The following is a 13,594-nucleotide window of genomic DNA, read 5'->3' as shown; positions in this document are numbered from 1 at the left end:
CTCCCTCGTTCTCTCTATCCCCTCTTTTTTTCAATTCCAGCCCCCTCCCCTCTGCACCAAATTGCCTCTCCAAATTCCCAACAACATTCTGTCCAAAAGTTGCCAAAAGTTGATCCTGCTTTTTGAGTGTGTGTGTGCTGCCAGTCCTTACAGAATTTTCTTCTGTTTTGTCTACTGATGTGGCAATGATGGCCAACCCTAGATCAGCTCCCTTTTTTGGCTATTCCATGTGCAGAGAAGAAGCCCATTAGGTGAAGAAAGGGTTTGCTTCAAGGCTTTGCTAAATGCACCAAGTTTTCAACGAAAACATGAGGTGGTTTTTGCCTTTGTAACTGCTGCCATCTTCCAGAGTAAACTGCATCTCGCACAAAATTCCAAAAATTGCGTTCTACCACTTCAATTAAAGCTCTTTGAGTGTAGAATCCAACGCAACAAGAACCAACTCATTTGGACACCTGTAGAGAAAGTTATGATCAAAACAAGCAGCAAAGGTCAATGCTGAAAAATTAGCGTTTTTTGGAAAATGATCCTTTAAGATGCGCCGGGCGGTAATAAATACCGCCAGGCGATACTGCAGCTTTTGAAGACAACTTTAAAATATCACATTTTTAAGCTATGATGAAAGATAAAGGAAACTAAAATGGCAAGTGAGTGCAATAAGCTTCGATATGAAGGTATAGAAATTGAGTTATCAAATACCCCCACACTTAGACTTTTGCACTCCTGGGCAAAACTAAGACTAAACAACCTATAACACCAGACTCAAGCAAGCACAAACCCAACCATCAAGAGCTGCGGATCACAGACTGGAAAATTGGTTGAGTCCGTGGAGACAACAGAGACAAGCAAGAACTAGACAAGGTGAGACTGAGCCAAGAAAAGTGTAAACACTGTAAGCACATTGTTTCAAAATTGTGAGCAGAGATGTGAGCAGGGAAAGAAAAACTTCATCCATCAAAGTTAGAATCATTCAAACCAGTTAAGAGCATGTTTAAAGCATTACAAACAAGAATCTCAATCAAATCAGATCTAGGATTAAAATTGACAAACTCTCACAGCATGTGTATCACTCAATTCTCTCATGTGTTTCTGAAAAATTTTCACTCCACACCTCATGCAAGCATGCATTGCCATAAGCTTGAAAAACCTCTAATTTCTACCACTCAAATGAATACAACTCAAGATCAAAAGGACTTTTATTAGTCGCATGATTCATTAGTCGCATGAATGTGCTAAGAGCATTGGTTAGGCCAAAAGGCATGACTAACCATTCATATAGACCAAACTTAGTTTTGAAAGCGGTTTTCCACTCTTCACCCTTGGCAATACGAATTTGGTGATAACCACTCTTGAGGTCTATTTTTGAAAACATTTTGGCTCCATGCAATTCATCCAACATATCATCTAGTCTAAGGATGGGGTGCCTATACTTGATGGTAATGTTGTTGATGGCCCTACAATCACAGCACATGCGCCATTTGCCATCCTTTTTGGGCACCAACAACATGGGAACAACACAAGGACTAAGACTCTTCTGGACCCATCATTTGTCTAACAACTCGGTCACTTAAGTCTCTATCTCTTTAGCCTCAATTGGATTTGTCCTATAGGCTGGTCTATGAGGTAGACTGGCCCTTGGGACAAAATCAATCTTGTGCTCTATTCCTCTAAAATGTGGGAGGCCTTGGGGGCCATCCTTAGGGAAAAGATCCGCAAATTCATGGAGAAAAGCACAGACAGAAGGAGGTAGATCCTTAAGTGAAGGATGTTGGAGACATGTAAGGACAACATGACAAAGCAAAAGGTAGGAAGGGTGTTCAACATGAAGAGTTTGTAAAAGAGTTTTATGAGTTAGAAGTACTTCATGATGAACATCCTTAGAAGGAGAGATTTCCTCTACCTTTGTCTTAGAATCCTTGGATAATTTAGTAGAGTTGGTGGAACTCCCTTCCTCTCTCCTAGCTCTCATTTGAGCTTGGTCACTAGCAACTTGAGTAGGAGTGAGGGGATGTAACACAAAAGTTTTAGAATGATGTTGGAGGGTGATCTCATTGGTATGGCCATGGTGTGTGGTTTTGCGGTCAAATTGCCAAGGCCTACCTAAGAATATGGAAAGCTTCCATTGGAATTACATCACATAAAAATTTGTCTTTGTACTTTCCAATAGAGAACTTAACTAACACTTGATGCTTGACTTCGAGATCCCCATCTTCATTAAGCCAATGAAGTTTGTAAGGTTTGGGATGGGGTAACAAAGTCAAGTTCAACTTCTCAACCATTCTTGTGCTACAACAGTTGCAACAAGACCCACTATCAATGATCAAAGAACAAGTATTGTTCAAAACGTCACAACGAGTGTGAAAAATGTTTTCTCTTTGATTATTAAGAGGAAGGGTTGGCTGGTTATTAAGAAGCCTCCTAATCATTAAGAGAGACCCTTCTTGAGCATATGAATGAAGTTTGTCCTTAGACGACTTGTCACTGTGGGAGTCACTAGAGGAGGAAGATTCCTCAGAAGACTCCCATTGACTGTTGTAGAGGTCTTGGCCCTTTAGCACAATGGTGCACTTGGTAGGACACTATGATGCCACATGACCTCTACCTAAACATTTAAAATACTTGATCTCACTACCTCGGTTGGAGGTCTCACCCTTATCTTGACCTTTTGTTGGGTGTTTATAAGCGGTCTCCTTTGCATGAAAAAAATCTTTCTTTTGAAAATAAGATTTTGAAAAAGAGATTGAAGAATCCTTGCGAATAGGTTTCCTTAAAAGTTGTTGGTCAACTTTGATGCACATTTGAGCAAGTTCATTTAAATTTTGATATGGGAACAAATCAACTTTATCTCTTATGTTGTAGTTTAGACCACTCAAGAACCTAGCAATGGTTAGATCCTCTTCCTCATCTATCCCAGCCCGCAAGATGTACAACTCCAACTTTTGCCTATATTCCTCCACAGACATGGTTATTTGCTGGAGCCTTTGGAGTTTATCCATAAGCTCTCTTTTGTAGTATGAAGGAACATATAAATTCTTCAATAGTGACCTCCAGTTTGGATATGTTATTTAGGGATAAATCTTTTAGGAATAAGACTAAGTAGTTATGGTTCATTTATATCAAATTAAATTAAAAAAAATCATAAATATTGGGAACATTTTATAGAATAAATATAAAAACTCCCAATGAAGGGTATTGTGTAAGTGATTAGGAATGCCACCTTAGCATCAGGAATAGACCAAGATCTGTTAGATATAAAGTGCCACCTTGGCTTCCAACTTATTTTGCAAGTGATTAGCCCAAGCCAATCGACTATAAGAATAGTTGATTATTTATCCAGGCAGAAGTTAACCTCGTTTTTACTATGCCACTTTTTCTAATGTAATATGAGATGATATTTTCTAAATAATTTTTTATTTTTTATTTTTCTATATTTTAAAACCACTTAAAAATATCATCAGATTGTAAGAAAAAAAATTATCCAAATATTAAAATGTTGTTCTGTTTTCTTTTTCTACTACAAAGCTCAATTGGTATGGAAACTCTAATATAGTAAGTTGGACCGAACATAACATTACCACATAGTCCACACGTTAGTATTTTTTGCTACATGCTACATTGTATTGTTGATAACCATAAAAAACTACCTTTTTAAAAGCAATGTTACAAAAGTAACCTCATCGTTTCAATAAATCCAATGTTGTAGCAAAACACAAAAAAGAAAAACTAATTAATTTAAGAACAAATTAGGAGAGTTGATGATGAAGACCATGTTAATGTTCAGCAACAATCCTGAATTTGGGATGAAATAACTGTAACATGAATATGTGTCTCGATTTGAATGTGTCTTGGTCTGTTACTAGTACTTCATCTATGCTTTATTTTCTAAATAAATAAATAGTGCAAGGATATTAAATGCCATTACCATTATAACATTTGAAACTTTCAAGAATACGTTTTTCTTATATTGTTCATATTTTTTGAGAAAAAACTGATGTACGTTATGTTATTTTTCAATATATTCACAATTGTATGACAATAGACATATATTTTAATATTTTAAAAAGAATATATTTTTTACTTGATTTCTTGATCAATGTTTAAAAGAAATGGAAAAAATATATTTATGTTATTTTGGAAGGAATAAGTTGTTGAGAATGGGATCCATCACATAACCCACCCAACCACAACACAAGTGGAGAGCGAAAGGAATTTATTTGTCACGTTAATAGCGTGTGACTCCAAACCCAAAGGGAAGTTAGAAGCACAACACAAAACGAGAGAAAGAAAGAGAGAGAGAAGAAAATACATGAAATTGAAAGATGAACGAAGATGGCGTAAGCTCTGCCAATCCCAATCTCTCTCTTCCGAAACCACCTTCTTCTCCTCCCACACCTGCAGCAAGGTCTCTCTCTAGGGTTTCTCACTCTACCTTTTCCTTTTCTTTGCATAATTATTGCATACCGTAGCTCCATTTCTCACTCTTCGTTTTCTAGGGTTTTGTCCTTTGCTTTCAATTTTCGCTGATGTTCCTTTTTTTGTCCTCCTCTAGTTCTGCGGGGGCCTCGTCGCCGGCGTTTCCGGCCAACGGAGATGTTCGGCGCCGTCACAAATCAAGTGCGGATTCGCGCGAGGTTGTCGGTTCGGTGCTGCAAGGTTCTTCGGTTCCCTCCTGCCGGCCATGGGAGCGCGGCGATTTGCTGCGCCGCCTTTCGACGTTTAAGCTCGCCGGGAAATTGCCCAAGGTTGGCTTCGATACGGTTGAATTGTGATGGAAACGATTAAGTTGAGATAATTGGGGGCCGGGAGGGGACAATTGAACTGATGTCTGTCTTTGTCATTTTACAGGTTGCTGGGTCGTTGGCTTGTGCGAAGAGAGGTTGGGTGAATGTGGGTGTTACTAAGATTGAGTGTGAGATATGTCGTGCTCAGTTAGATTTTGCCGTGTCTTCAGCTTCATCTTTTGAAGGTGAATCTATAATTGTAATGTATTTTTTCTTTTGGTTTTTGCTTTTTAATGATGGGGGATGGGGATTGTTGATTCTGCTATTTCCAACTCAAAGGTCTGCTCAGGATGTGTATACCTTGATAATGTAGATTGTTGGATGTGTTATTTTTTGGGTTTCGCCTGAGGTGAAGTGTTTTGGTAACTTTTGTAGGAAATGTGATGCAATTTATGTATGCTTATTTTGTGTCTTGGGTGGTGTGATTTCGGCAACTAGTCGCAGTGCATTATTTTTGGTTGTTGTCTAAAGTGTGACGTACCTCTTCTGAAAGTTAATTCGCATAACTGCATGGAAGAGCTCATAATAATTTATCAATTTTTCATTTTCCTCGGGAAGTTACCTAGGGATATTTTAATGGAAAAATACTGATTCATGGAGACACATAATACAGGGTTCTCTTTTCAATACAATACCATGAGAAAGACGCTATATCCTAAAGCCCAAAAATTTCATTTGGTGCTTTTGAACAAACGGTGAGAGTGATTTATTTTGTAACTCACTCTTAATGGGTGAGAAAACGGGTGACTTGTTACATGTTTTAAATAGAACTTGTGAAGCTTGGACAATCCTAAGCTTTCAATTTGATTTTTTGTGGGGTTAAATGAGGTTCCAAGCCCAAATTCTAAGACTTCTATGGGGTTACATGGTTATATGGAAGTTTGTTGGACATTGGAACTTCTACTAGATAAATTGTATTAGAGATTGTTATTTTGCCATTTTTGTGTTAAGAGTATGATGTAGATGGTATTTGCAATGTGTAGTTTGAACCTTTTGTGGTGTCAATTATAGTTAATATTCAATTCAATATTCAATTTCAATTAATAAACGTCGTACTTCATTATGTTTTAATCTTCTGGATAATTCAAAAACAAGCCCTTTTATACCACTTAATTCAATGCTTCTTTCTGGGCCTTGCTTATTGTTTCTCATGTATTTGATGAAGCTGATGGCTCCAGTGAAGAGTTTTCTGAACAGCTTGATAAAGGACACAAAGTCACCTGTCCTTGGAGAGGCAATAGCTGTCCCGAAAGCTTGGTGCAGTTCCCTCCTACTTCACCTTCAGCTCTAATTGGTGGTTTTAAGGATAGGTGTGATGGACTCTTGCAGTTTTATTCCCTCCCAATCGTATCTTCATCTGCAATTGAGCTTATGCGGATTACACATAGCCCTCAAATTGATCGTTTACTTGCTCAATTGCAAATTCAGACAGCTGGAGAATTGGGCTGCAGAGCAGAAAATGCTTCTGGAACAGGCATAACTGGAGAACAGGCCTGTCATCCATATTCTTATGTAAGATATTTTTAAGATATGTTGTTTTGTCTTAATTATTTATTGGAGTATATTTTATGCCAATTTGTCCAATTTTATTTATTTGTACATCCTTTTATTAATTTTCCACTGCAATAGGCTCAAAAGCTCATAAGTCTTTGTGGATGGGAGCCACGGTGGCTTCCTAACGTGCTTGACTGTGAAGAACAATCCGCTGAATCTGCAAAAAATGGGTATAGCTCTGGTCCAGCCAAAGGCTCTGCTGCTGATCCTGCTCCAAGCAAGAGAGAGTTTTCAACTTCTTCAAGGAAAGATACCGGGGACAATGATGTACTGGGTTCAGAGTTTAATTGTGAGTCTAGGTCACCATTGTTAGATTGTAGTTTATGTGGGGCTACAGTTAGAGTATGGGATTTCTTGACAGCTCCACGACCAGTTCATTTGACACCCTGTGGGATTGATACACCTCAAACAAGCAAGAAAATAGCATCAACTCGAGGAATAAGTGCAGCTAGTGGTATCAATGAATGGGCTGCTGCTGATGGTGTTGAAAAAGAGAGGATTGGAGACCGTGATGAGGCTACGACATCTGATAAAAGACAACTTGTATCCAATAAAAGTTTAGATTTAAGTCTTAGGATGGCTAGTGGGCCATCCTCTTCACCAATAAACTTGACATCAACCTCAGGTCATGTGCAAGATGCTGGGGAAGGAAAACATCTGATGATTGGACGGCCTTCTGGAAGTGAGGTTGGAGACCAGACAGCTTCTTACGAATCACAAGGCCCCACTGCAAGCAAACGCAAAATGGATGATGGTGGAATCACTGCTGACAGGCCACATCTAAATGTGCAACAGGCAGACAGTGTTGAAAAAACTGTGGCTGACCGTGATAATAATGAAGTCACTGGTAGTCAACTGTATTCAGCTGGCCCTTCAAAGCGTGCCCGTCATACTAATCTATTGGAAACATTCCAGTTTCCATTAAGAAATTCTTCTGACGTTGCACCTAGCCATTCATTGGGTATTCAAATAGAACTGGATGCAAACATCCATAACCAGTCTAACCCAGAAAGGGATCATGCCATTGGTGTTATGTCTACCAGAGATTCTGCTCAAGCATCTTCTATTATTGCAATGAATACAGTTTATCACAGTTCAGATGATGAATCAATGGAAAGTGTTGAAAATTTTCCTGTGGATGCTAATGATGTCAATTTCCCTTCTGTTGATTTGAACGAAGCATCAGAGCTAAATAGCAGCTATCAAGCACAGCAAAGTGCTTGTTTCCAACCACTTTTAGAAAGGGCAGGAGGGGAGGCAGGTGTTAGCAGTTCAAATGCTTGTGGGGAAGTTTTGAACACAGAGATACTGACAGCACATGCTAGAGATGGACCTAGTTTTGGTATTAGTGGGGGAAGTGTGGGCATGGGTGCAAGTCATGAGGCTGAAATCCATGGGACTGATGTCTCAGTTCATAGAGGTGATAGTTTAGGTGATGTTGAACCAATTGCTGAAGTGATTGAAAATCAGGGTCCACCTGGTGAATTTGAGCCTTATCATGGACATACTGGGGATTTTGTGCCTGAGGAGATGAGTCGGGAAGATCCTCAAGGGGATAGTCAAGCCGTGGTGTCTCAATCTATAGCAAGGGCTGATAGTGGCTCAAAAATTATAGCTTCAACCAAGGTTGAATCTGTTGAGAGTGGTGAGAAGACCAGTTGTAGCATGCAGATGATAGACCCTGACAATGGTGCCCATCCGTCCCTTTCTTGTAATGCTGTTGTTTGTTCTGCCTATGAAGTATCCAAGGAAGAAGTTACTCAGACTGGGAAGGCATCTCACATTGATGATGGAGCATATCATGAATCAGGCCATTTAAATACAGATGTTATGGGTATGTCTGATTATTTATCTATTTTAATAGGTTCTTTCTTTTTCCTCTTTAACATTAGATATACTTTTCCCTTCTGATGCTCAATGTCACCGGTAAAGTCCAACATTATTGAAAATGGCCATGGCTGCTCATAGCAGCTACCTTGGGTCATGGAATGTTAGTTTGGAGCTGTGCAAGCCTCAGGTCAAGGTGAACCGACCTGAGTTGAGCCTTTTAAAGCCCTACTGTTTTCTCTCTCTTCTGTTTCTATTTCTGAACTAATGTATATTGGGTAAGCACATTAGTTATTTTTTTAAGAAAAAAAGAGTTGGGCCATACAACCTGGATCCAAACCCAAACAATTACATCAGAAAACAAAACCTAATGCACCCCAACTAGCCTCAAGCACCTCACTGACAGCCTCCTCTGACTCATGCACTGCACTTCATTCACGCATCTGCAGTCTCCTTGGGTTCCAGCGCAGCGATGTCCTGCTTCCGCAGCCACCTCTGAGTACAAGTCCTCTCAATTTTTCACTTTCTATTTCCTCTTCATCTAGTGCCACCCACCCTCCCTGAATTCTTTTCTTGTTCTTTTCCACTCAATAATTATACTCTGAATATCTGAAACATTTCATCACCTTTTTTCCAGCATCCCCAATGGCAACTGAGTAGGGCAATTCTAAAGCATCTAAAAGATAATTAGAAATTTAGGACATTTATCTTATGTTTCCTTTTTGTTTTAAGTCTGAACCTTGAATTTGGTGGTGTTTTGATTTGATTTAATTGTTATCAGAATTTCTAGACAAGATATATTTATTAATTATATGGTTGTTTTTCATTATTTTTGCATTACTATTATATATCTGCATTTTTTTTAATTATCTATATGGTATATATTGTATTTGTTTTGTCCGCTAAGCTTCTGCCTAACCTGTAATGGCTTCCAATATTTTTTTCTTAAAGGATTTTTGGGTTGCCAATATTTTGTGTAATGGTATAAATCTGTTACCTTTGAATTTTGAATAGTGTCATTGTAATACTAATATATTTATCACTTTCTCTTGTTATGTATTCATTTATACTCAATTGTGCAAAGTTATTTGGAAATTGAACTATCTGAGGTCAATTACAAACATATAAACAATATCAGAATGCCTTATCTCAATTTGTGTGATTATTGTGCTGGGAGAAATAACTTTCAGATAGAGCTTGGGGGGTGGGGCTGTGGCGAAATGTGAAGGGAGGGGATTTTACCTTCAAAAAGAGAGGGAATTCTTTGTTGGTTGGGAACCAAATCTGTCGCCTTAGTTGTTTCCCCTCCAGCCAAATGCTTAAGTGAAAACAAAGAGGAGTTATTACAAGAGATATTTATGTTTTGAAAAATATTGTTAGTATTTTTGGATGTTTTCCCTCCAAAAGTTTTTTTTTTTTTTTGGGTTGGAAGCCCTTGGAAATGGGAAGTTGCATTAAGCCTACCCTATCTTAGTTAAATGAACCTGTTGCAGGGAGGAATGTTCTCCCAAAATTTATTTTCTTTATTCACAAGATTCGTATCTGAGATTTTACTTAAAAGGAACTAATCCTTGCTACTTGAACAACCAAAAGGTGTGGAGATCAATAAGATTTGAGCCCCCCTGACTGTTGAAAGGAAATCTAAGATACTACTGTTGTAATATTATTTTAAATATTATTAGTTTTGCTTCTGTATCCTACCCCCAATTTAGGTGTTGGAATCTCTCAACCCCACTCCCTCCTGTTAGAGCAGACCTCCTTTTCCTTTCTACTTCCTCCCCCATCCCATTCATCTGAAATCCACACACCCAAATTTTATACTCACTATGTCTGCGAAAACTGTTAATAGTGAGCATAGTAGACATGTAGACATTGATTGGGTTACATATTCACAGCCATGGGTACTTCCATTATGGATTTTCTTCTCTTACAATATATACACGAGTTTCTTATTCAGGTAATATTTTCAACTTACCAATGTCTGGTCTCATGGTGGTCACTCAATAGTAACTATCAAATCTCTTATTGATTAATTTTTAGATGACTTTACCCAATTTATACAAACCATTTCTAATCATTTTCTGAATTAAATTACTGCTGATGAATTGTACCCAATTTTTCTACTTTTTACCAAGATGTTCTTTCACAACAATGTTTCTTATTTTACTGATTACTGAATATTTTTTCTGAACCTTACACCGTTGCTTGCTTGCCCCATCCTGACAGCTCTTCGTTTTTTCATTAACTAATGCACTTGGCTATAATGATCAGGGATTCCATACAGAGACATCAGTAATGGAGGTGTTGAATTTGATCCAATCAAATTACATAATGATCACTGTCCTTGGGTGAATGGGGATGTTGCTGCTGCTGGTTGTGATAATCCCTGCTCCAGTTCTGGTGTGGGTAGCGTGGCTCTTTGTGGCTGGCAGCTGACTTTAGATGCCCTGGACTCTTTCCAGTCTCTTGGACATCTACCTCTCCAAACTTTTGAATCAGAATCGGCAGCATCTATGTGCAAGGTTTGTTCTGGTTGTTTCAGTCCTATTGTAATTGATTTCATGGAGAACATTATATTTAGATGTTCATATTTTGACTGGAGTGTTTCCCATTTTCAAAAATAAAACATTCCTTGGATTTGTGTTTAAAAAATGACTCTGCAAGTTATAAATTCTATTCTATTCTTGGTTCAAGAGAAAGAAAATTTTTGCAAGTTGAAATTCTCTGTTATATGGTGAAGTGAAAGTGATGCGAAATAAGAGGATATAAAGAAACAAATTTCAAAATTTCTGCGAAGAATTATTTGCCTCAACAGTGAGTTGTGAGCTTCCTGAGAAACCTAGAATTTTCAGAGCTCATGTCATAAGGTAGAGAGCCAAGACAAGTTCTTCGCCTAAGCAACTAAGGTGGGATTTAATGCTGATCAAAGTCTCTTCCGTATGCATGTTTTTGTTTTAAAAAGTGAGGTCCTTAGGCATTACTATGTCGGCACCACAAACATCAATCATATGCAGTACTTCGAATATCATAAACAGGAGGAAAAGTACAAGAAAAAAAGTTGGGGATAACACACCTGACCCACAACCTATAACCCTATAAAACTCTGGACAAGTGGAGCTAGAAACATTATCCCACCAAGTACAATCCTGAGATCTAATGCCAGACTCAGCAAGTTTGTCGATACATAGATGATTACCCTAAAAAAGTGTGAAAAAGGAAAAAAAATATTACTATTTACAAAACAATCCAGCCATCTATTACGAAGATCTCAAGGAATAATAGCAGTATTGAACCAAAGCTTGAATCTAGATGAGAATTACACTCAATCCGAAGATTAGTATAGCCTGTGGGGACAACAACTTCCATGTCAGGAATCACTCCCATCTCATCTGCATATAAAGGCATTATGACCACCAGCATATGAAAAACAACCCACAATAAAAGCATGATGATCTCTAAATATTCCCCCACAACCAGATACACCAGGAGTGTCTATAGCTGCCCAATCAGTGTTACATTTGAACCGATGACAGGGAGAGGAGGCAAAGAAACGGAACATAATGCAGTCTTCCTAGGATGTATCTACTACAAAACTTTTAAGAATAGTGACCAGTTGCACGTTACATACAACCAGTAGAACAGTTACCTGCCCGATTGACCTCGATAAATTAAGCTTTTAATTTTTCATGAGATTGTATGTGGGTTATCAAAGCAGATCTTGTTCTGGTTATTGATATATTATGACACCAAAGAGACCTGTATTACAGTCTTGGCTTGAGCACTCCAGCATCCTTGCAAGAAACAAAGAAAGGAAGAGATGGAATCAGAAAAAATGGCACTGGAAAGAGCTGGTAAGCCAGGCCCAGGGATGTTTAGAAAATGTGTATAAAAAGAGCAAGTGTTGAACAGTTTCCGCAGCACCACCCCAAAGATGACACAAGAAACAGCTATCTTCTGTAGGCAACCTATTATGATAACAAGAAAAGGGAAAGGAGGAGGAATAAATTTGCTCCAAACCAGTGCTGTACATTCCATCAGCAGTTTTTGAGACTGAGAATGCCATCAGCAGAACCATTCCATGAAAGATAGTCCTCAGTATCAAACTGATGTAAGATTAGAACAGAGATTGCGACACTGAGAGGGGCTAATGAGGCATGGGGATCGTATTGGAATTGGGATCTAAGTGAAACTTGGGTTTTTATTACTTGGACTGTTTAATTATTTGCATACAAGAAAAAAAAAATAAAGAATTGGAATATATAAATTCTTCAATAGTGACCTCCAGTTTGGATATGTTATTTAGGGATAAAGCTTTTAGGAATAGGACTAAGTAGTTATGGTTCATTTATATCAAATTAAATTAAAAAAAAATCACAAATATTGGGAACATTTTATAGAATAAGAATAAAAACTCCCAATAAAGGGTATTGTGTAAGTGATTAGGAAGGTCACCTTAGCATCAGGAATAGACCAAGATCTATCAGATATAAAGTGCCAACTTGGCTTCCAACTTATTTTGCAAGTGATTAGGAATCCCAAGCCAATCGACTATAGGAATAGTTGATTATTTATCCAGCCAGAAGTTAACCTCGTTTTTACTATGCCACTTTTTCTAATTCAACCTCATTAAAATATAATATACACCTGACCTTTGTCTGTGTTTTAATGTATGTATGTAGTTATTTATAATTTATTGTAAATAATGTCTGTGTTTTAATGTAAAGAGATCTTAATTTTATCGTAAAGATAATCATTTTTTATTCTGTAGTAAGGCTTGCAATTTAATGGTGCAGCATGCTAGATTATAGTGTCTTGTTGGATGTGGAAGATTCATCTGCTTGACGTATGGTTTTTGCAGGGTGATCGGTTCACTTCCAGCCAGAAATTGTTAGCACGCAACTCCTATGTTAGAAACCATGGGAGAAACTGAGACCTGGAGGAAGTTGTCAAACGTTATGTTGAGTTGTTTTCGGAGAATGAGTATTGTTCCTACATCCAAATTCAAGTTATGTTTTTAATCAATCGGATGCTTGTCCATTCTGGTTTTTCTAAAGTCAGTTTTGATGCTATAAATTTTACTATTATATTGGATTTTGGATTGGTGTTGTCTGTCAATTTAATAAAAGTGTCATTGCATCAGAAGCATCTTTGAACTAAAGAAAATCGATATTGGTTAATTAAAGAATGTCAGGTATTGATGAGGTAACCATTCCTTATCGTGGGAATGGTTTGAATATCTTATATCATGCTGGTTAATACCCTTATTTTATGGTTAACATAAAACTATTTCTCATTGTATATTAGAATAGATCGCTTCAAATCTTTAATTTAATATATGTTTTTGTCAAATGTTTCAGAATTGGTCAATCTTCAATTGAAATATTATAGTGCATACTTCCCATTGTTTATAGTAGTAATGTAATGTAACATTG

General features: G+C 37.7%; 1 protein-coding gene across 1 annotated transcript; it reads left to right on the top strand.

Annotated features, from left to right (window-relative positions):
- Nucleotides 1–4,163: 4,163 nt before the first annotated feature.
- LOC114164375 lies at nucleotides 4,164–13,304 on the top strand. Its single transcript, XM_028049027.1, has 7 exons — nucleotides 4,164–4,402; nucleotides 4,550–4,742; nucleotides 4,846–4,966; nucleotides 5,947–6,293; nucleotides 6,411–8,169; nucleotides 10,434–10,684; nucleotides 13,021–13,304. Exons 1-7 carry the CDS (start codon nucleotides 4,320–4,322, stop codon nucleotides 13,090–13,092), a joined length of 2,826 nt encoding a protein of 941 aa, XP_027904828.1. The 5' UTR covers nucleotides 4,164–4,319; the 3' UTR covers nucleotides 13,093–13,304.
- The last annotated feature ends 290 nt before the right edge of the window (nucleotides 13,305–13,594 follow it).

The sequence above is a fragment of the Vigna unguiculata genome, chromosome 1 (assembly GCF_004118075.2).
Source record: "Vigna unguiculata cultivar IT97K-499-35 chromosome 1, ASM411807v1, whole genome shotgun sequence".
In the NCBI taxonomy this organism is placed as follows: Eukaryota; Viridiplantae; Streptophyta; class Magnoliopsida; order Fabales; family Fabaceae; genus Vigna; species Vigna unguiculata.
Note: the sequence above shows the minus strand (reverse complement) of the source record. Positions and strands in the feature narration are given on the sequence as shown.

What these genes read in the sequence shown, in the direction of transcription:
- LOC114164375 (XM_028049027.1), top strand. Translation starts at nt 4,320, where the DNA reads ATGAACGAAGATGGCGTAAGCTCTGCCAATCCCAATCTCTCTCTTCCG. An exon ending in TTCAGCTTCATCTTTTGAAG is followed by an intron (nt 4,967 to 5,946) that starts GTGAATCTATAA and finishes TATTTGATGAAG; the next exon opens with CTGATGGCTCCAGTGAAGAG. An exon ending in CCTGTCATCCATATTCTTAT is followed by an intron (nt 6,294 to 6,410) that starts GTAAGATATTTT and finishes CCACTGCAATAG; the next exon opens with GCTCAAAAGCTCATAAGTCT.